General features: G+C 32.0%; 1 protein-coding gene across 1 annotated transcript; it reads left to right on the top strand.

The window, feature by feature from the left end:
* Positions 1-2367: 2367 nt before the first annotated feature.
* LOC143085289 (sodium- and chloride-dependent glycine transporter 2-like) lies at positions 2368-23602 on the top strand. Its single transcript, XM_076261555.1, has 14 exons — positions 2368-2605; positions 3590-3749; positions 5044-5175; positions 6962-7244; positions 14377-14509; positions 15812-15946; positions 16857-16960; positions 17370-17494; positions 18233-18345; positions 18908-19039; positions 19344-19443; positions 20449-20549; positions 21488-21655; positions 23471-23602. Exons 1-14 carry the CDS (start codon positions 2573-2575, stop codon positions 23546-23548), a joined length of 1797 nt encoding a protein of 598 aa, XP_076117670.1. The 5' UTR covers positions 2368-2572; the 3' UTR covers positions 23549-23602.
* The last annotated feature ends 1599 nt before the right edge of the window (positions 23603-25201 follow it).

The following is a 25201-nucleotide window of genomic DNA, read 5'->3' as shown; positions in this document are numbered from 1 at the left end:
AAGGTTGATCCAAATGTTTGTAAACATGTTGACACTTTTAGTAAAAAGATGTTTTTATTGAAATGTACTCTTACAGATCTTCAATTTTAGAAAATTAAGCTAACTGTGAGCATGATGTTATAGATCTAATACCCATTACATATATGCTGTGTGCAACTTAATGGATGTCTCCCTAAATGTTGAGATTTTATATTTATATATAATGTTGTTATGTTTTACATGAATGTTGACTTGTTTTAAAAAGAGAATTAATTGTTAACTTTGATATTGTCCTATGTGTATTTTATTTAATTGTACATTATTCATTGTATATTCTCTTAGACGCATGTGTGGGTACCCTGCCTGCAAGTGCCCCCGTTGTACAGGGGTAGTTTCTTAATAAATATATATATATATATTAAGGACTTTCCTTTTTGAATTTTCTTCGAAGTTCTGTTCTTTTGTGATTTTACTTTTTGTATACTGTTTTGTCAATCTATTCATCTTTTATTCGTTTTGCCATATTATTATCAGTTGTTTTGACAAATTGTTTTTGATTGTGTAGATCTTGGTATCTTTCTCATTATTCCACAGAACTTTTGGTTTTATTTGAAACTGTCCTGTTCAGTGATGTTTTTAGTTCATTTATTCTGGTTGTTTTCTTTTAAAGTTTTGGAACTTTAAACCCTTATAGGTGCCATTCATCTGTATCTCATTGGAATGCTATTCTTTCTCAGTAAAATTCTTAAGAGGTCACAATGTAAGCATACACCTGCCTACAAAATCAGTAAATCAGTAATTCAAGAAAGAATGTCATCCTGTACCAGATGATTATGATAACTTTATATCACCTAAGAATTAACAAGAAATAATTGGCATTACAAAGCTAATAAAAATCACAACAAAGGATATCAGAATCTTCTACATTTATCTTCAGTTAATAATCCTGTAACACGTAATAACATCATCTATAATAGTATTCCCTGAACTGTTAAGGTTGAATGAATATCTTAATTGGAAAGCGGTATACAAATTATGTATTCTACATTTATTCTCTTTTCATAAGTAACCGAGAAATGTACTTTAAAACTTCTGCTTGTGCTAGTACGTCAATTGATCACATAGCGAAACTAGGACATTTCAATTTTTCTTTTAATTTTCTAAGTGTTTTATCTCTATAATTAATTGAAAAAAGGCAACCTGAACGCCACTTATATTTATTTGACCACTCATAATACAATATATACCAAGTATCAAATCAATATCCAGTTGATAAATGAACACTTTTAAAAAGGAAAACACATCCATTCATTAAACATTTGAAACTCAATCTATATTAGTATAAAAGTATATGGGAAAATACGGGCTAAGAGGGTAAATGCTGATATTTTTAAAAGGGCATACGATACAGTTACAGGGGAGGTAATGACGTTTCTAACGTAAATTGTTATTTTCGCGACGTCAAACTATGACTTATGACTAAAAGATTCAGTTTTCGACTGATTTTTATCATTCAAACTCATCTAACTTGAAAACAAGTTCATGGACCCCTCTTTTTTTAAAATGCCATTTGGTTTGATTACGTAAGAGGAATATGGGTGCCAAATTTCACAAAAACGTATATAGTGCAATTTTTTTAAATTTGATTAATATACAGCAAAAAATGACGTTTTTCTACATTCGTGAATATTTGATATATATGAGTTATTTGAAAAACAAATTGCACAAACAGGACATTTATATAAAACAGAATTAACAAATAATTTAACAAAAAACAGCTTGTGTTTATCTTTTAAAACAAACAAGTTATGTATTTCTGTCGAAAGGAAAAATACGTCCACAAATCCGAATTTTGAGCAATTATATAAGATTTGGACCTCATTTTACTCAAAAAAGTAGCACATGGAGGTATATTTTTTATTACATGTTTGATTTAATTAGGCAAAAAATAGCCTATATGCAAATTTTCAGCAAAATTTAAATATGGGATCAAAACTGTATCGTATGCCGTTAAATGCTAAGTCAAATGATGTTTTTAGTCAAAAGTAGAGTAAAACTGAACTAATACAATACGTAACCACTACTGACTTGCCCAAATATAAATTATTAGGGCACAGTGCGACTGATATCATATTTCTTCTTGCATTGTTTGTAGGTTCCTTGACGTCCATTTGCAAATGTTTCATGCATGTCCAGGACGAGAATAAAGTTAAAGCTCTACTTTAATCATTTAGGAACACTTTGTTGAGCATGTATAGCATGTATGTCAAACTCCAGATAAAACTGATAGTGTGACTCTCAATAGCTTAATATAATATTAGCAGGTGCAACATATGCAAGTCAAAACAGTGTCAGATTTTAAAACATAAATGACAGAAGTTATTTTTACGTATCATTTTTGACAACGTAATACATAAATATGTCTATAATGCATTGCAGACAGTCTAGACTCATTCCAGAGGCTGAAGGGTAGAGAAACACATGCATATATTGTTTTGAGAAACAGTAGAAAATAAAAAGCTTTCTGATCAGATCACTTCAGTTTTCGACTTATTTCATTTAAACGGATTTTATTTATTGTAGACATAAAAATATGGAAATAGAAAACAGAAGGCTCTCATTACAGGTAAGTAAAATTAATTAACTGTATGCAAATCGATATTAAATTTTTTGCTTTCTATCTTGGTCGATCCTAATTTCCATTCAGTATATCAAATGACAAATAAAAAGTAATACTGCATAAAATTTGAACATATCATTAAGGCCCCGCGTGTCACCCTACAGTTACCTTAGCTGTATTTGGCAAAACTTTTAGGAATTTTGGTCCTCAATGCTCTTCAACTTTCTACTTTATTTGGCCTTTTTAACTTTTTTATATTCGAGCGTCACTGATGAGTCTTTTGTAGACGCAACGCGCGTCTGGCGTATATACTAAATTTAGTCCTGGTATCTATGATCAGTTTATTTATTAGTATTTCCGTCCGTCCGTCCGTAACAAATTGAATCCGGTCTATATCTAGAGAAACTTTATGATTACATACATTATACTAGACATGTATTTTAACCAACACAAGAGGGTGTGTCATAATTTATAAACAATATACTAGACATGTATTTTAACCAACACAAGAGGGTGTGTCATAATTTATAAACAATTCTACGTCAAAGGTCAAGGTCAAAAACTTAAGTTTCGATCAGTCGACAACCCTATGTCCTATATTAAAGATCGTGTCTGCTCTTTATCTAGAGACCCCTCCCCCGTTATGATTTAAAACCCGTTATGATTTTAAAGTTTATATTGGACATGTATTATTAACCAACATTAAGGAGGGTGTGTTATACTGTATGTACAACTTCCTAAGTCAAAGATCAAGGTCAAAAACCTTTTGTTCAGTTGACAACCCCATGTCATATGGTTAAGATACATTTTTTTACCACATGCTTTTAACAGTATGGCTCCCATGTTTATGAGTCTATTTCCAGACTATACGAAACAAAAGTGTAATAAATTTAGAGCTTTGCCGAGCATGTGAAATTAAAAACAATTTTTAATTGACTGACTGTTTTATATTGTCCAATTATTCTTAATAAACTCTATGCTTTCATTCAGAAAATTGAAGACACTATAAACTCAAGTGAAACCTCGGAAGAGAAGAAAGAGCGGGAACATTGGTCAGGACAACTCGATTTTATCCTGTCATCAGTTGGTTATGCGGTTGGTATTGGTAACATATGCAGGTTTCCATATCTATGTTATAAAAACGGAGGAGGTACGTGAATTTTAATTTGTCTGACCAATACTCAATTTGATAAAAAAAAATCAATCTATCGTAACTCGTTTTACACCAGATTTTATTCAAGCATTTTCTTTAAAAGAAAATGCCTGTACAATGTCAGGAATATGATGTGTTTGGGCTTTTGGTTTTGCCACTCAATTTTGTTTAAGGACGTTCCGTTTTGAATTTTCCTCGGGGCTTGGCATTTTTTGGATTTACTTTAATCTTATTATATCAAAATTACAGATCTTCATTTTAATCTCATTAACTAATTACAATTATAAAAAACATCAAATTTAAATTTTAATGAATGTAGATCGAAAGACACTTTTATAGTCTGAGATGTCATGAAAGAATAAAAAAATATACTACAATGTATATGCATCATTCGCTCAGGCTTAATATATTTTATATATGGATGAGTGTATAAATAGCCGCAGCAAGGTAATAGGTGTCTATTTATAGATCTCTATGTCAAATAACGATTCAACCATAAAATGCATAAGCGGATAATGTTCAAAATATCCAACGGATACTGTAAAAATTTAAATTAGCGTGGAACATTACGTGTATAAATTGTCGATATAACGAGATTATCACCAGTCCAGTAGTTAGCACTTCGATGTTTACATGAATATCAATTATGTGGTCATTATTTTTATAAATTTCCTAACAAAACTTTTAATTTTTCGAAAAACTAAGGATTTTCTTATCCCAGGCATAGATTACCTTAGCCGTATTTGGGACATTTTTTTTTGAATTTTGGATCCTCAATGCTCTTCAACTTCGCACTTTTATAACTGTTTTGATATGGGCGTCACTGATGAGTCTTACGTAGACGAAACGCGTATCTGGCGTACTCAACCCTTGATAACTATTGTAAAACATTTCACTGAACATTATAATGTATGTGTGTTGCTGGATTCATAACTTGAATTGAAAAAAATTATTTCAAAAGTTTATCAATTAGAATGTACGTGCAGATTATCTAACATTTCTTTCATTATTATTGAAACAAACCATATTACCGGCCATCGGAAATGCAGATGCAATATATAAAAGACAAATAACACTAAGATTGAAAATCTGGATCATAGATTTTATATGGAATTGTATCTGCACTGATTCTTTATTTTCGTTTCAGTATTTTAAATTATGTGAATACTAATAATGTAGTCGCATGGTTTCCAACAAAATGATTCAACTCTTGAGTATTTTTTTCACTATTTGTTTTTAATTAACTTTACAATTTCTTTCGTGTTTACAAATTTCCAATGTCGTTTTACAGGAGCGTTTCTAATTCCATATCTTGTATTTATGGTCATTGGTGCTGTGCCAATATATTACTTAGAGTACGGGATATCTCAATTTTCAAGCAGCAGTGTTTTAACCGTTTGGAAGATATGTCCACTTCTGAAAGGTATGTGAAACATTTAAGAAAAGCAATGTCTATTTAAAAGGAGCAGCGGTTAACACTTACATAACAAGCGAAACATATATTTAAAAGAAGTAACACATATTTAACAGGAGCAACACATAATTAACAAGAGCAACACATATTTAACAGGATCAAGACATAATTAACAGGAGCAACACATATTTAACAGGATCAAGACATAATTAACAGGAGCAACACATATTTAACAGGATCAAGACATAATTCACAAGAGCTAATTTACAGGAACAACACATATTTAACAGGAGCAACACCTTTTTAACAGGAGCAACACCTTTTTAACAGGAGAAATACCTTTTAGCAACACCTTTTTAACAGGAGCAACACCTTTTTAACAGGAGAAACACCTTTTTAACAGGAGAAACACCTATTTTTTTTCACAGGATTAACACATATTTAACAGGAGCTACACATATTTAACAGGAGCAACACAAATTTAACAGGAGCAACACATATTTAACAGGAACAAGACATAATTAACAGGAGCAACACATATTTAGCAGGAGCAACACCTTTTTAACAGGAGAAACACATATTTTTTTAACAGGAGCAACACATGTTTAACAGAAGCAACACATATTTAACAGGAGCATCACATGTTTAACAGAAGCAACACATATTTAACAGGAGCAACACATATTTAAAAGTAGTAACACTCTTTTAACAGCAGCAACACCTTTTTAATAGAAGCATAACCTTTGATGATCCGTCGATAAAATGTAAGTGGATAGATATCACAATTTGACATTCATATATGTTTGGCAGGACTAATTAGACAACAAAAGAGGGGCGAAAATTATCAAACGGGCATATAAATTTGCTCATTGTTGAAGGCCGTACGGTAGCTTATAGTTGTTAATTTCTGTGTCATTTTGGTCTCTTGCGAAAAGATGTCTCATTGGCAATCATACCACATCTTTTTTATTTACACACTCACAAGTCGAAAACATTAATAAACTGACAACTTCATGACATTTAAAAAGATAAAGACAAACATCTTTACACAAAACACTTAAATAGAGGTATAAAGACTGAGCAACGGGTAGTGATTTCAGGTTCTCCGAAAGGGTAAGCATATCCTGTTCAATATGCGGTACCCGTCTTGTTACTCAAACAAGGCGACAAGTCTCATTCAGTGATTCACAACATTTACAGAGTCATTTCTTTTAATTGATATTAAGGAAAAAGGTCATTTGTGTAATGGTGGTTTCTTATATATAGGAAACGTAATAAATGCATGTTTACACATTCGAAAGAATTTTTATTATGCTCCTCTTACAATAGTAGAGGGGCATTATGTTTTCTGGTATGTGGCTCCGTTCGTCCGTTCGTCCGTTCGACTGTGCGTCCGTTCAGAATAAAGTTTTTGGTCAAGGTAGTTTTTGATTAAGCTGAAGTCCAATCAACTTGAAACTTTGAAGTATATTTGTTGCTTATGATATGATCTTTCTAATTTTAAATCCAAATTAAACTTTTGACCCCAGTTTCACAGTCCACTAAACATAGAAATGAAATTGAAGTGCAATTAACTTGAAACTTAGTACATATGTTCCCTATAGTATAATCTTTCTAATTTTAATGCCAAATTAGATTATTACCAATTTCATGGTCCATTGAACATGGAAAAGGATAGTGCGAGTGGGGAATCCGTGTACTTTGGACACATTCTTGTTAACACTGATTTGTCGACGTTTTTTTCTTCAAAATCAGAATTTAAAGATTATCTTTTTGAATTAATTCTTTCTTTTAGGAGTTGGTTATGGAGCTTTAATAGTTTCTGGAATATTTTGTGTTTACATCAACATATTTCTGACATGGATATTGTATTTTCTGTACAAATCAATGACACCGATTCTGCCATGGAGCCATTGCAAGAATGAATGGAATACAAAGCTCTGTCATAATAGTTCCGCAGATAATGGATCAAATCTAATTATAATGCAGAATACGTCAGCCGTCAATGGATCTAAGTATAATAGTCGTATATTCCCTCTTAATGAAGACAAAATGACTGCCAGTGAAGAATTTTGGAAGTAAGTATATCGTTTGATATTGTATACCTCACTTTAATGGATTATATATATTTAAACAATATCCATTTCCGTTTTCGAAAAAATAAAACATCGTCTGTGATGATGCCTTTATCATAGTAAATAAATTTTAATTCGAAGGAATTAATTGACGTAAATTGGTTAGAATTATAAGTAATAAATGCTATTTTCCCAGATGCTGGATCCATTGTTGTGAATCTCGACTCTTCACTATCGACTCGACCGACTCATTCACAATTTGTATGTATACCAAAGATTTTGTTTGAACTTGTGTGTAGAAGTTCTAGCTTATACAACACAAATTGTGTCAAATAATTATTAACAGCCGATTTCAATAAGTGTGTAAGCAAAGGTAATATCTTAGGTTAGCTTGTTAGCTAGCTGAACCTTAAAGTCATTGTTAGGTTAGGTAAACTATCCTCCTTTAAGAGTAGACTAATCCGACAGATAACCAGTCTATCTGTCCGTAGGACTAGGTTACATCAAAAGGATGGTAGTATACTATACCTAACAATGACTTCACGGTTCAGCTAGCAAACAAGCTAACTAAACTAAACTATCTATTACTTTTAGCTACACACTCATTGAAATCGGCTGTATTACTTATAAATTACACCAAAAGTATTTGACCAATTATTTTACCAACTTCAATATTTCGGCTATGTAGGAACTATCCATGATGTAATGAATAGGGTTTATGACATTGCTGTATGAAATCTACTATGAAGTACAGCAACCGATATATTAGTAACAAAAATGTAAGTGTAGGACGTGATTTCTCAGGAGAAGTTTAAAAGCTATTTTCCTAATGCATGTAGTTTGAAGGTTTGGTTGGCTTATTTGCTTTGTTTGTTTTAGTGTTTGCTCAATTATTGTAATTAAGTTTTACAATTGCTATCACCTGATACATGTAGGTTGGGCTTCAACTTGTATAATGCTAGTGAATGCTTGAGCAAACTTTAATACAAACAAAGCAAACAAGCCAACCAAACCTTGAAATTACATTCATTAGGAAAGCATCTCTAAAAATAGTTTCAGCTTGGTCAGTTAATGCGATCATTTTCTAACACGATGTAATTTGTTGGGTGTTTTATATTTTTGTTATCCTTAAGTTATGTATACATTTGTACATCACATATCTTTTCATTCCCATCTATTTATACATATTGTTGCGATAAAGCTCACTAAGCAATCAAATAAGATAGGTTGATTGGTTGGTATTTGGGAATCGTAGATACAAATGTCTTGTTTTTAGTTACAATAATTCATATTTTGTGAAGCATCACACTGAATCTTCCAGAAAATATACTGAAGATGATATAATCAAAATGCTGCACTTTTTGATCGACAATATATTTGTTGAGTTTGGAGGATTTACATTTCAACAGACAGTCAGTATTCCAATGGGTACTAATTGTACATCCTTACTGGCCGATTTTTGTTATACTCTTGCGAAATTCGTTAATTTTACTTTCCGATATATTGATGATGTTCTATAATTGAATAACCCATATTTCAATTCAAATGTGACGTAATTTTTTACAATTTCTAATATGACGTCACTCCACGATGAGGTTCAAACTTATTCGGATATGTTGCATTTTGTCGGGTTATGTAATGTATTTTGGTTGTTTCCTTTAATTAACTAATACTTTAGTTTTATTATGTTCATCTTAATTTGTATAGTCATTTTATAAAATTTACTGTTTGCAAAAGTATAAATTATTCTAAATAATAGGGATGTTCTGGTACCTAACAGAAAACCCTGGCCATTTTTGGCACAACTTTTTTGAACTTTTGGTCCTCTATGCTGTTCAAATTTGTATTTGTTTCGGTTTTCAAACTTTTGTAGCTGGGCGTCACTAGTAAGTCTTGTGTGGACAAAATGCACTTCTGGCGAATTAAAAATTTCAAACGTGTTGCCTTTTGTTAGCTATTATTCGTGTGTTTTTGTGTCAATTATGTTCTCCTATTTATTTATATTATAGTCCTGTAATGTTGTGTTGTCACTTTAATGTTATATTTCACATGCCATAAAAGAGGGAGGTTTGGCATGCCATAAAACCAGGCTCAACCCACCATTTTTTTATGTCCTGTACCAAGTCAGGAAAATGGTCATTGTTATATCATAGTTCGTTTCTTTGTGTGTAACATTTTTACGTTGTGTTTCCGTTGTGTCGTTTGTTTTCTCCTATATTTAAGTATGAATTCACATTACTATAAGACGTGTCACGGTACTTTTCTATCCCAAATTCATGTATTTGGTTTTGATGTTATATTTGTTATTCTCATCGTATTTTGTCTAATGCTTAGTCCGTTGCTGTGTGTGTTACATTTTAATGTTGTGTCGTTGTTCTCCTCTAATATTTTATGCGTTTCCCTCAGTTTTAGTTTGTTGCCCCGATTTTGTTTTATGTCCATAGATTTATGAGTTTTGAACAGCGGTATACTACTGTTGCCTTTATTTATCAGCCAATACTTACATCTCATATATCCCAGTGAACTTGAAATTAAGGATACTACTGATACTAGAAGGACTGCTTCAGACCTTGATCTGTTCCTCATTATTGACGCAGATGGACGACTTCACACGAAAATCTATGATAAACATGACGATTTTAACTTCCTAATTATCAATTTCCCATTTCTCAGTAATAACATTCCCTCTGCCCTTTCGTATTGTATTTACATATCTCAATTGATACGTTATTCTCGTGCTTGTTCACACTATTTGGACTTCATATACAGGAGTGTGCTCCTTACGCAGAAACTGCTCCAACAAAGTTATGAGGAGGACAGATTAAAATTGACATTCCGAAAATTTTATGGACACCATCACCAATTGGTTGATCCATACGATGTGTCTTTGACTAAACTAGCTAAGGACATTTTTACCACATGGTAGATTGTGGTTTGTCATTACGTCGTCTAATCTGTTAATTACCGAACGTGACTTATTCTCGATTGTGACTGTTTTGCTGAGTGTGAATTCGCATTACTATAAGACGTGTTACGGTACTTGTCTATCCCAAATTCATGTATTCAATTTGATGTAGTATTTGTATTTCTCATCGGATATTTTCAAATGTGTTGATGTCTTTTCTATTATATTCATATGTTATGGTAAAGAAAATAATTTCTGCCTTCATTTACTAGATTTGATTTGGTTCAACGTAATTTGTATGATGATTTACGTTTGCAGCTAGATTCAATACAAACCGGACATAGCTATATAATATAGTTAATTGCTACCTCAGTTTGCTATTAATAAGTATTGCAATGTTCATTGTTATTAAATGTAATATCAGTACTTAGTTCAAATATAATCTTAAATCAATCCTAATTCTATCTTACTTTTGAGTCTAAATAGTTTTACCCATTCAACTGTGACGTCATTTTTTGTGTGCTGTTTTAGAATTTCAAATGTGACGTCATTTTGTGTGCATTTCACCACTTCGTATGTGACGTCAATTTTTTTCACTTTTTGCGTTGAGGTCTTAACTAAGTCGGGTGTGTCTATTTTTTGTGTTGGTTTATGTAGAGTATCTAGTTTTTGTTTTCTGTACTTAGTTAATACATCAGTTTTATCATGTATATCTTTTATATTCATTTGATAAAATTTACTGCTTGCAATAGCATTAATTGTTCTAAATAATAAGGATGTTCTTATCACAAGCAGAAAACCCTAGCCGTATTTGGCACAACCTGTTTGAACTTTTGATCCTCAATGCTGTACAACATTGTACTTGTTTTGACTTTCGAACTTTTATATATGGGCGTCACTGGTAAGTCTTGTGTGGACGAGGCGCGCTTCTGGCGTATTGAATTTTAAACCGGGTACCTTTTAATAGCTATTATTCATGTGTGTCTTTGTCTAAAATGTTCTCCTATTTATTTGTGTTGTAGTCTTGTAATGTTATGTTGTCATTTTAATCTCATATTTAACATTGCCATTAAAGCGGGAGGTTTGGCATGCCACAAAACCAGGTTCAACCAACCATTTTTTCTTTTATATTTGAGTGTGTACTTCTCTATCCCAAATTCATGTATTTGGTTTTTATGTTACATTTGTTATTCTCATCGGATTTTGTCTAATGCTAATATAAAAAAGAAGATGTGGTATGATTGCCAATGAGACAACTATCCACAAAAGACAAAAATGACACAGACATTAACTACTATAGATCACCGCACGGCCTTCAACAATGAGCAAAGCCCATACCGCATAGTCAGCTATAAAAGGCCCCGATAAGACAATGTAAAACAATTCAAACGAGAAAACTAACGGCCTTATTTATGTAAAAAAAATGAACGAAAAACAAATATGTAACACATAAACAAACGGCAACCACAGAATTACAGGCTCCTGACTTGGGACAGGCACATACATAACTAAGTCCGTTTCTGTGTGTGTTACATTTGAATGTTGTGTCGTTGTTCTCCTCTTATATTTAATGCGTTTCCCTCAGTTTTAGTTTGTTACCCCGATTTTGTTTTTTTTCCATCGATTTACGACTTTTAAACAGCGGTATACTACTGTTGCTTTTATTTACAACACTTTCAGCATTGTAAGCTTTTTCAAGTAGGTCTCTTTTTATTGATGGAGAAAGCCCGGAGAGAACCAACGAACTTCTGTATGAAAACAGACGATCCTCGTCAATTAAGATTCGAGTCGAATGTACCTGCCACATGCAAGATTCGGACTCACTACCTCAGTGTTGACCGGCTACTGACAAAAAACAAATTAATAGACTAAACATACAACATCGACGGTATAATTCTAATTAGTGAGATTTTTATAATCCACAGGGGCATATCTAGCTCCTTGGTTTGACCATTGATCAAACACATTGTTTCTTAGAGAAATGAGATCTTTACGAACTAATGAGCTTACCTGTGCAATATTCTCGTGAAAATCTCGGGATGATGATAAAGTTTCCATTGTTTTAATTAACTCCTTTGGAGGTGCAACATCATAAATTATAAATAATCTTCCATGTTATCAACAGATCTTTTTTTTTAAAAGCCGACACTCACATGTTTCAATTGTTAATTGTCAATTATTATAAATCAAACACCCTCTATGTCCGTATCATTAATAGAAGTTATCATCTTTGTTTAATGAATAAATCAAATATTGTGTCATTTGAATTTTACATATTTGTCAGTGTTCCAAACCATCAAACCAAGTTTCTCTGTTATCCAAGTTAAAAGACACTTTTAATGTAGTATAAAATCTAAACAAAATATACGTTTCTAGCTATTGTCGAGAGAATATTGGGCTATAGAGAAAAAATGTTGGTGTACAGGTTATTTATCGATTAATCGCGTAACAATCATTATGTTGACTTTATAAATAAATTATGTTTGCCTTCTGTCTACCAATGTTTATGTCCATACACATTGATAAAGTTACACACAAAGAGACAATAAGGGAATAAATGCCATTTATTTGACAATATTTACAATGATGTCTACACAAAATTAACTGTTATCATTGCACTGTGAAAATAAGTTCTGATTTACTGCTGTAATATCGACAAACTTGGAATCGACAATCATAAAAATCCATAAAATTATTCAAGGTACCAAATTCACAGATCATTTTCTTAAAATCACCAACTAACATTGGCAAATAAACGGTAAGGAAGATCGCTTGTCAGGTTTTAGAGTTTTTGTCAGATTTTCGGCATCCCCTGGTTTTGACCATGTGAATGCCTTTCAAAAAATTGCCTGCTAACCCCCATTTTTCTTTTTTTTTTTATAAATCTTTTACCTTTATAAATATAAGCCATATGTAAAAGTCTTTTATATTTATTATAGTTTTGAGAACTTAAACCTGTTATGATAATGCTATGAAAAATTAAGAGAGAATATTTTCCCGCCAAAATTTCAATGGTTAAAATTTGGGAACAAGCACATTGACCTTAATTGATTTTACGCTCTTTTGGTTCCTTTGGTAATCCTCTATCAATATATACCTGTGTTATGGAAAGCTTATTATTTTGAAATTGAATAGCGAACTTCCGTAACATGTAAGTGAAAAATATCAGAAGTGTTATACCTATCAGTGAATTTGTTATAATATATTGAGAACTAGAAATTTAAGGTTCTGTTAAGATTAGGAATGACTGTATTTGATTCAAATAATTGTACTGAGATGAGGGATACTGACGTATGTACAGTATAATTATTCTCGACATTATCACGAAGTTTGTATTCTTTATCTGTTCACGAAGATATAAACTACAAAAAAAAAAAAAATTATCAAAAACTGCCAATTACTTTGAGAAAAGGTACTCAAATCTACATACTAGTTTATCAAAAAGAATAACTGATTAATGATGATCATTTATTGATATTTGGTGTTTAATGCAAATTTTATCATTATTCGCTTTCTCGTAAAAATGAATTATGACCCAAACAACCCTCCATAGAAGTCACGAAGATAGTGACTTCTTTCGACCACTCGATCACCGAGGTCACTTTTAAAAATTAATCGCGATAAAAAATTTATACCAGATGAACTTTTGTACAGTGGAATAAATTTCTAGACTGACAACTTACTGTCGAGACCATTAGTATTACAATTCAAACTGTTCGAAATCATGCAACATTTAATTGATTATGTCCGTGGGCAAAGCTTACGGAATATGACGATAAAAATGTAAGTCTAAGCATAATCCTAGGTATAGACATAGATTCCTCATCTACTTATATTGTATTGTAATGAGCCTTTAATATACCACTTTGATGATTCAGAAAATAATGTTTGATCAGATCAACATACTCGCTTGAACATACTGTTAATTGGCGGTTGAACAGTACAGTTTTATTAAGAAAATGAAAGCTTTTCTCAAATTTATATTTATATTATTCTTATTCAATGATATATTTTTTTTAATAATTTCGGGTTTTTCAGAAATTATTACAATTCTCTTTGATCAAAAGTAAAAACTTATAACGTTCACAAAGCTGAAATTTCATATATAAGTTATTTTTCAAGACGTATTATAAAAAAAATTAAGGATCTTTCGCAAAATGAGTCATCTTTGTGCTTAAACTAATATTTGTTGAGAGCTTTGAGCCAGAATTAAATAAATGATATTTGCAGATACAATGTACTGCAAATTACAGTAGGGATAGAGGATATAGGAGGAATAAGACTGGAACTTCTTGTATGTCTGGCTATCGCTTGGCTTATCATCTTTCTTTGTTTATGTAAAGGAATAAAGTCGTCGGGAAAGGTATTTTGTAGCTGTATGTCCGCCTGGAGGTCACGGATTATATCAATGTTTACCTTCAAAAGTTTAAATGCTTTTTGAAATGAAATAGATAATTGAAATTAAGCATATTTTTTTGTAATTTGGAATGTTCCTAACCTCCAAACGGACTCGCAGATTCTGCACTAAGTTTGGATATATAGAAAAGGTAATGTTGGGTAAATCGTTAGCGAGACAGCAACCAGAAGTATAGAGTTGACTGAAAATAAATATCTCTGGATTCATCATACGGTCTGTCATGGTTATTTGACAGCAACCAAAAACGAAGAACTGTACTGAAAATGAATATTATTAGATTCATCATACGACCTGTCATAATGACATTAGTATTGTAGAATCAAAATCATACGTGAAGCTGTAAGGATTATTATGAGGGTCCAGATTCGGTTGACAATAGATAATAATGGGCCAACTTCACAAATAAAGACACACACACAAAATAGTACAGGAAATTATTTCAAATGTTACACGTCAGAGACACACGCGCGACATGTTTGGTTACAGAAAACAGCCGATTACCCACGTGGTATTGAATCCGTACACTGAACAAAACATTACGATTTTCAATACGATATTTTAAAATATCGACGTCAAAAACAAATAGGATGCATGTATATTATTTATAATATTCTGGAAATTATCATTTTACATTATAGATTATAGGCATTCAAAATTATTAAAAGTGCATAACTCATTTTTAAATTGACGTCGAAAACAAATACATGCATGTTTATTCATAATGTATGATTATCTCAGACTGGTTATTCGCATATTACATTACAGATTTTAAGAAAAATCATTTTACGATTTTCATGTAGTTGCATAAATCAAATATTTTTTCCGTAAGCGAATAGTGCGCATGGATGTTCATAAAATATTGTAATTTTATTTTTTTTGCATATTAAATGACAGTTTGAAAAAAAAACGAGAATGTTCAACTTCCAAAATTCTGGTTGCAAAAACTAAATTTTGAAATTGACGCCGAAAACAAATAGGGTGCATTCATATTTTTGCTATGTGGTTATTTGCCGTTCTGGTTTTACGCAATTAATCAGAGTGAATAAAATAATCGCGATTGGACATACATTCTAAATAATTTAACTAAAAGGGCTAAATAGGTGTTAATTGTAAAAGAACATAGCAATTTTTACCGGAATCATCTATTTCATAACCGTCTGTGCACTATTTTAAAATTAGTGCATCAATGCATTGATGCATATAGTATTATCAAACTATAAAACTTTTTGTCTCCTATTTATTTAATAGATAGTGTATGTGACTGTTACTTTCCCATACATAGTGCTGGTCATCTTTCTTGTAAGAGCAGTTACATTACCAGGAGCTGCAGAAGGAATAAAGTTCTTTTTAATTCCAAAATGGCACGAAATACTTTCTACAAAGGTACGTTTCAATACGACATGTATTTTATTTTGTTCTATTAAACTTTTTGTGATGCGTAACGTTAAAGGATTATAAAATTAAAGTGTTTGGTCAAGGTAGTTTCTGATGAAGTTGAAGTCCAATCAACTTGAAACTTAGTATACATGTTCCTTATGATATGATCTTTCTAATTTTAATGCCGAATTAGAGTTTTTACCTCAATTTCACGGTCCACTGAACATGAAAAAATGATAGTGCGAGTGGGACATCCGTGTACTTGGGACACATTCTTGTTCTTACTGCATAAAGTTTTAAAAATAATGACAACGTTTATTAAATATGAAACACACAATATTTCAAGAGAAGCAATTTCCTACTGGCAAAAGTTTTATTGTAAATTTTTCTAAATTCACAACTTTTGAAATCATAAAAAGGTCACTTTTGTTTAAAAATGATAATTCAAGAGGAATAATTCCCTAATAACATGTACATGTTGTTTAAATTGCTGTAAAACACAGAGGGTTAATTTGTTTACTAGTATTTAATATTTTTGTCTAAATTCACATTTCGCCTTAGTTCAATCCTCATCTCGACTTAGTATATATTTTATATTTTTTACCTGGAATTCACAGCTAAGGCAAAATTAGAACACACCGTATTAAACAATTAATCTGCAAGTTACAAAAAAATTGCCTTGCTATTATACCATGGATTGGACTGCGATAGGAAACTTGCCATGGACACGTCCAATAAGACTTCATTTAGAGAGTGGTTGCAACATGTATTTCGAGTGTAGACCTTCATTCTTGTACATTTTGATTGGATTTTAACTAGATTAAAATATCTTGGTAACAAAATAAATTTTAATTAAATCTAAAATTGTTTCTTGTCATAATATATATGCACAATGTATTTTTGATGTATCACACAGGTTTGGGGCGAGGCAGCAACTCAGATATTTTTCTCGTCTGGAGCCGGTTGGGGAGCCTTGTTGACATTTGCAAGCTTTAACAAATTTCACCATAATATTCAAAGGTATCATCATTTATGTTTAACAAAGATTTAGTATTTGATAATTCCGTCAAAAGTTTTTATCGTTTGAGACAATTCCAAAAATATAAGTAATACGCTTGAACGGTGTTTGCACCAGCCAAAAGTTCAAATTGTTCTAGATATTTATTTGAATATTTTAAGGTAAATATCATCTAGGACCTTTTTTATTAGGAATTTTGACAACTATTTTAAAGAAGAATGGCAGTAATAGGATAAATAACAGGATAAATATCTCGTGACCTGCATTTCATGGAAGAAATACTGTTACAAGATTAAAAAGTCTTGTTCTTAAACTTATGATATCAACAGGAAACAATTTAATATGAATAACCAGAAAAATAGACATACAAAAGACAATTAACTGTAGTCATGTTCCTCGTTTTCGTTTTAGGGATGCTATCATGGTACCCATTATAAACAGTGGAACCAGTATATTTGCCGGATTTGTTACATTTTCAATACTTGGATTTATGGCTCATGAAAAAGGAATGTCAGTGGACGATGTAGTTACCCAAGGTATATACAAACTTGTATGTGGTTATGAGGTCAAGCAGAAATATGATAGTACGCTGAACGCGTGCATTATGACTTGCATACTTTTTGTTTTTTTTTCAAGATATTCGTGTTCAGTGTATACTTTAAACTGAAAAGAGATAAAACCCCTGAATGATTTTTGGGTACAGGAACGCATTTTGTTAGATATGAAAAAGTCCGTGTATTCATATGTATTCAACGCACTTATAACACCAATTTTGATTTTTCTAACTTAGTTTTTATTGATTTGTTTTATTCTCTGATTGAAGCTAATCCTGCCATATGTTTATGTGGCACGAAGTCTTGAACTTGCAAGGGGTTGTTATAGATTAAGTTACATAATTTTATATATTTTTGTCTCAATGACAATCATACAACAGCTACATTGTAAGTCTTATCTTATATTCATAACTTTAAATATGATAATTTACTATATTTTAAAGTAATTGTGGAAACAGAATACCCCAACTGCTTTAATTTTTATTTAAATTTATAAACAAAAGAATAAAAAAATGGCAATGATTATTTTTGATATCTACCATTTTACGTTATTTGTGTGCATTAATATTAATTTTCATAAAATTTCATAAAAGCCTTTTCAAAACTGACAGAAGGTATATGTGTGAATTTGAAATTGAAAAATCCCAAACCATTTTTTTCGAATAGGATGCATGCTACATTTTTTTTCTATCTAATTGTACAGTATTTTAATTTTTTTAGGTCCAGGTCTTGCATTTGTAGCTTATCCAGAGGCAGTATCAAAGTTACCAATATCGCCATTGTGGGCAATTTTATTTTTTCTAATGATGATGACAATAGCAATTGATACCCAGGTCAGTAAAACATATCTATATGTAGGTCAACTCGAAATATTTTCATATTTGTCAAAATTTTCAAATTCGTAATCAAGAAAACTATGGTATTTTTTTAGGAAGAATTTCTTTTAAAAAAAAAATCTGTTGACACAAATAAATGAGCGATGAATGTAATTTTATCGGTATATAATGGACAATTAATCAAGGACGTCACAAATCAACCTTTTGTTTCTATTTTGCAAGATGTGAAAGCTCTTGTAAATGTGTTTGTACAACACCGTAATGAATTTCAAAGTTTATCGTCAGGTTATAGGCATTATGATGGGCATCAATGGCGCCCATTTGATAACAGTCTTGTTCCTGTACATGTATTACAATGAAACACAATTTATGGCCAGATTAAGAAAATCCGTCTGAATTGCTTTTATTAATTGAAGAACGCAACAACATTTACCATAACCTGATCTTCCTAGATCTTGGTATATAAACTGACTGATGAAGATGTAGCAACTCTATCCTAGGCTTATTTTTTTTCGAAACACCATTTTTACAAAAAAAGTTATTTTTGGTATCATTGTAGTTTGGTACATTCGAAACCATTACAAATGCAATTATTGATGAATATCCACATATTTTGAGGAGGAGAAAGTCTCTGGTGACAGTGTGTTTCTGTTGCATTGGATTTGTTTTAGGTTTACCATTTATAACTGAGGTAAGTGTGACACACAAACTGTCAAATACTCACACATATATTTTGTATGAAAACTAGGCCCCGAGTAAACGTTAAAAGCCAAATATACGGTTGATAATAATAATAATAGTTGTAAGTTATGGCAAAAGTAGCATTTTATAAAGATTCAAAGCTACAACTCATCAAGGTATTTTATCAGCATTATAACTGAATCAATGCGAACTTCACAAACACACACGAACATTCTGCTAATCGCTTAAATTGACGTTTAAGAACAGGAAAAAATAAGCCTGAGTTTGACTTAAAACTTGATTCGACTTTTTAGGGAGGAATATATGTCTTACAAATCGTTGACTGGTACTGTGGACTATTTACACCAATGATAGTGGCAACTCTAGAGTGTTTAGTAGTTGGATGGATATATGGTATGCTATTGTATAATTATGTTACTCATATTTTATGGTATGGGTATTTTAATTTAATACAGTAAATGTTAAGTATCAAAATCTCTTCTGAATGGGTGAACAAATGCTGACATGATTATATAAAATATCAAATTTCACTAATAGAAAGACACAATAATATAGGTTCAAAACGTTCAATGCTGCATCAAAATGAATGTTGGAAAACAGGAACAAAAGATACCAGAGGAACGTTCAAACTCGTATGTCGAACAAAAACAGACAACTCCATGCCTAAAAAAAACCCAATAGACAAATAATGGTACAAAAACAAAAAAACTTAGAAAAACTTATGACTGAGCAAAACTTGGAGGTGATCTCAGGTGGTCCGGAAGGCTAAGCAGATCCTGCTCCACATGGTGCACCCGTTGTGTTGATTATGTTATTATAAATGCGGTGATAAGTCTAAATCGGTAAATCACATTCGTGAAAAGGTACACGATTGTAATTTCGACATAAGAAACATATCCGTTATCATTTTTAAGACGAATATTCAATAAAGGTCAACCAACTTGTGAAAGCGGTTGTAAGACATCACTATTTTGAACTCTCGATTTAATAGCCTTCTTGTGAGCAGTAATCCTCTATCCAGGAAAATGTGATGGGAAAAACAAGCCCTGGAATATCGTATCAGCTGAGAGATATAGATTCTGTATGTAGGCGCTCCTGGAATATTGCTTCATAGAAGTTCACAATTTGGAAGATGGAATCATCTCTTTTATTTTTGAAGTTTGATTTCAACTGATTCCTGTCATTTTCTAGATGCTAGTTAATATATGAGGTAGACTTGACGCTGTCTGTTGTGTCCTTCATATTAAGTTCGATGGTATAGATTCGTTCAACATAGTCACCAAATTTTGAATTATTTAGATAGGGAACATCATTGGAAACTACGATTGTATTGATAATTTCAGGAAAACCTAGTTAAACAAGTGCGCGTTAAATGTTAAGAATTATTGTTAATTTCAGGCACAGACAGATTTAACACAGACATTCAGATGATGATAGGATATCCACCGTCTTGCTGGTGGAAATTTTGCTGGAAATGGTTGACTCCTTGTTTTCTGATGGTGAGTCAAATGTAATATATATAATCAATCTGATGTTTATTTATGTATACTCTTCAACATAAAAATATATGGAAAAGTAATATCACAGAAGTTCTTAATGAAAAGAGAGAAGTCCGGTCTGCCTTCTGTTTCCCTTTAATTATGTTAATTCCTTTTTTCCAATTATAACATTCAAATTCATACAGGAATGAGTGAATTTATCATCAATTAGAGAGGTAAACGAATAGCAATAGAACATAATACAATTTTAACATATTTTGGTCTAAACAATTACCTATGTGCTCGTCTTTTATACAATTGATCACACAATAAATATCGATTCGGAACCTTAGTTTTGCTCTTGGTATGATATGTTTCTCTTTCTCAATCTAAGGTTATGAATCAAAGACCAGTCTCACAGAATGACAAAATAGAACACAAGTTTTGTACTTAACAGATGTCATTCTTAAGTCCCAACTTCAATATTTCAAATACAAAATGTCTTGACACAATAATTGTTCATTGTAAGAATATACATACTGAATATAGGCTTCTTTGACTTCATAAGTCAGTAGCACATCAGTCTATATGTTGAAAGTGATTTGATAAGAGCTATCATTTCATCCAAATGTTGACTAATCAGAAAATGTATTGAACCCTAAGGCCTAAGCCCATATCACAGCAATTCAACGACAAATTAAATATAGACAGGACCTGCCATCCTGACAAGAGCATATGAGTTCACCCTGGTTTTTGGTCGTGTTTTTTTGTAGACTTATATTTTGATTTTTAAACTTTTTATCTAGCGTTTGGTCATTTTTTTAATTTATTTTAAATGGTTTTATTCAAGTATACGGTGTACGGTTTTATGCAAGTATACGGTTTTATGCAAGTATACGGTTTAATGCAAGTTTGCGTTTTTATGCAAGTATACGGTGTTTGATCAATTTACATTTCAGATGATGCTCTTGTTTAACATGTTGCAATTGAAACCAGTTTCTTTTGACAAATACCAGTATCCATCATGGGCTATTGTATTTGGCTGGCTTATTGGTATGGTATCTGTGGTGCCAATTCCCTTATACATCATCAAAACACTGTGGTGCGGTAATGGAACAATTTTGCAGGTAATGCACAAAAAAACCCAGAGTATAAGAACAACTATTTTATGAAGAAACTAATCGGTTCAAAAAATTATTTTTAAATATTGATTTTACAAACGGCTGGTGATTTCCAGTATGGTAAATGTTTGTTTATATATGTGTTTGTTTTATAGTGATTAAGATAATAACACAATGTCAACTGCTGTACCCTTATTTTGACAGTTTTACCCATCATGTCTGTTTGTTTTGTTCACACATCGTTGTCAATATAATGGAATTTTATGCGACTGTCATACAAGTGAAAGGTTTTTCTAGCTGTAACCCCAGTTCAATCCACCAATTTCTACATTAGTAAATGCCCATACCAAGTCAGTAATATGACAGTTGTTGTTCATTCGTTTGATGTGTTGGAGCTTTTGATTTTTCCATTTGATTTGGGACTTTTCGTTTTGAATTTTCCTCGGAGTTCCGTATTATTGTGATTTTACTTTTTTTATATATAATATATCAACTGATCCCTTTCAAAACAATTTCCATTTACAGAAGATTACATATGGTTTGCAAGGAGCCTGTGAAAATTATTTATTTGTTATATTATTTGAAAAAGTAATCATCGTTTTTACCTTTTTTGTTTGGTTGATCGAATCAGTCAACGGAATGGTCCTCCCTTGTTTCACTTCCATTGTTTACATGCTTTAACTTTTAATAACTGACCACGGCTATTTCACGCGTTATCTGTCTCCGGCTTAGGCGTTACATTAAAGTTCACTTGAATACGGATTCAATTGATGAATAATACATTATCTATATTTTGAGCTTATTTTGACTAATTTTGGCCAATTTGACTGCTATTTACGAAATATTTCCAACATTCCACTTTCATTAATTTTTAAAACAAAAAAATAATCTTAACTTTAAATTTGATTTACAAACTAGTCGTGATATTACATAGAAAAAGAGGGACGAAAGATACCAGAGGGACAGTCAAACTCATAGATAGAAAATAAACAGACGACGCCATGGCTAAAAAAAACAAAAAAACTAGCAGACAAATAATACTATAGAAGACACATCATAGAAAACTAAAGCCTAACAACACGAACTCCACCAAAAACTGGTGGTGATCTCAGGTGCTCCGGAAGGGTAAACAGATCTTGATCTAAATGTTGCACCCGTCGTGTTGCTTATGTTATTGAAGTTAGCATGCACTATTTATCGATAATTAAGATAACTTCTCTCTTTTTTTTTCAAGTTGAAAGATTCAAAAATGATAATTTATTTATATGTGTTTGACTCGGACTCGGACTTCTCTTGAACTAAATTTTAATGTGCGTATTGTTATGCGTTTACTTTTCTACATTGGCTAGAGGTATAGGGGGAGGGTTGAGATCTCATAAACATGTTTAACCCCGTCGCAATTTTGCGCCTGTCCCAAGTCAGGAGCCTCTGGCCTTTGTTAGTCTTGTATGATTTTTAATTTTAGTTTCTTGTGTATAATTCGGAGTTTAGTATGACGTCCATTATCACTGTACTAGTATACATATTTTTTAAGGGGCAAGCTGAAGGACGCCTACGGGTGCGAGAGTTTCTCGCTACATTGAAGACCCATTGGTAGCCTTCGGCTGTTGTCTGCTCTATGGTCGGGTTGTTGTCGCTTTGACACATTCCCCATTTCCTTTCTCAATTTTATTGAGTATGTGATATTTAATTTTCTCCCGATTTATGCATATTAATGTCACACTAACAAACTTGACATATGACGTTTGTCAAGTTGAAAAAAAATGTTTTGGGTCACTTTATATTTATTGCAGTATAGCGCCAATATATTTTATTTTGTAGAAATTTGCAAATTCACTGCAACCGGTGATGGACTGGAGACCAATTTTAGAGGAACCAGGAAAGACAACAACGGTTTAACACAAAAAAAAAACCAAACGAAAGACAAATCATTAAATGAAATATAACATCAAATGCATTTTCATTTTGCACAAATAATAAATTCAAAATTCAAAGAACTAAAATGTAGGTATTACAACAATTTTTGTAAAATTACTTAACGAGCGGATTCATAGTAGATGATTTAAGTATTGAAACACTTTGATCTGATTCGTTTAAATATACATTAGATGTGGTACATGTATTCGATCATGACATACAGTCTCCTTTGATATACATGGGTCTCTTCAATTAGTCGTTACAACCACTCAAGGATAGACAGTCATAGATGAAGTTATGCCTTTAAAAATATTCTCTAAGCATTTCATATTCGAACGTATTTATCTTTTCACGACACTTAGAGGCTTGTTATGTTGTAATGTTACACCACTGTCCCAGGTTAAGAGGAGGTTGGGATCCCGCTAACATGTTTAACCCCGCCACATTTTGTATGTATGTGTCTGTTCCAAGTCAGGAGCCTGTAATTCAGTAGTTTTCGTTTGTTGGTGTTTTACGTATTTGTTTTTCGTTCATTTTTTGTACGTAAATAAGGTTGTTAGTTTTCTCGTTTGAATTGTTTTCATTCCACATTTCAGGGCATTTTATGGCTGACTATGCGGTATGGGCTTTGCTTATTGTTGAAGGCTGTACGGTGCCCTACAGTTGATATTTAATGTGCAATTTGGACTCTTGTGGAGAGTTATCTCATTGGCAATCATACCACATCTTCTTCTTTTTTAATATTTATGATTTGTTACAGTACACTACATTTGACTCGTTATGATAACGTTACAATAGCAATTGACTTTTATTTTCTGTCCGTGACCAATTTAATAAGATGGGTTTGAACAGTAACGTTGAAAAACGTTTTGGCTACCTGTTGTTTTTATTGTAAGGGGAACAAGTCTGATACTAGTTAAGGTATGGAACAATATACGACTGACGATGATACTGATATAAGATAGGCACGTGCACATGCAGACGTGGAAATAAACTCCTCATAGGTTAAATGGTTAATTTTGGAAGAGTTAAGCATCGTCTTTTCAAATACTTGAACTCTTCATTTTGATACCCACTGAGGGGTTAGCTTAGCCCATACGGTGAACGAAGAGTACAGTCTATTTTGATACAAATAATACTTGGCTCAAGTAATATGAAAAAAACACAAAAACTCTACCAGCAGTGACATTCACCGATTGATAATACTCACTCATCTAAGATTCCAGGCGTATGGTTAGGAGGGTCAGGCGCAAGTATCGTCTTCGGAAGACTTATTAGTGGCGCTCATATTAAAACAATTTGAAAACCAAATGAAACACGAAGTTGTAAAATTCCGAAAGCAAGGTTGGCCAATACCACGGGTATTTAACGTCTCGCAGTATCTGAATATATCATATTCAGTATTTAAGGGCATAGTGTTATAAACTGTCCGATTATCAGAATATTGCATTAGTTAGCTGGTAGTTACCTTATCCTATTTGTACAATAAGACTCACTTCACACAAAATTGCAAAGTATAAGGACAATTCTGGAAAACAGAAATTCCTAATACGAAGTAAAAGTTTCGGACGAAAATCTGAGAAACTCCTACATAGATGATAGTATACTATATTTATAAGCCAATGAATTACACAT

This window comes from Mytilus galloprovincialis, chromosome 8 (assembly GCF_965363235.1).
Source record: "Mytilus galloprovincialis chromosome 8, xbMytGall1.hap1.1, whole genome shotgun sequence".
NCBI classification, from domain to species: Eukaryota; Metazoa; Mollusca; class Bivalvia; order Mytilida; family Mytilidae; genus Mytilus; species Mytilus galloprovincialis.
Note: the sequence above shows the minus strand (reverse complement) of the source record. Positions and strands in the feature narration are given on the sequence as shown.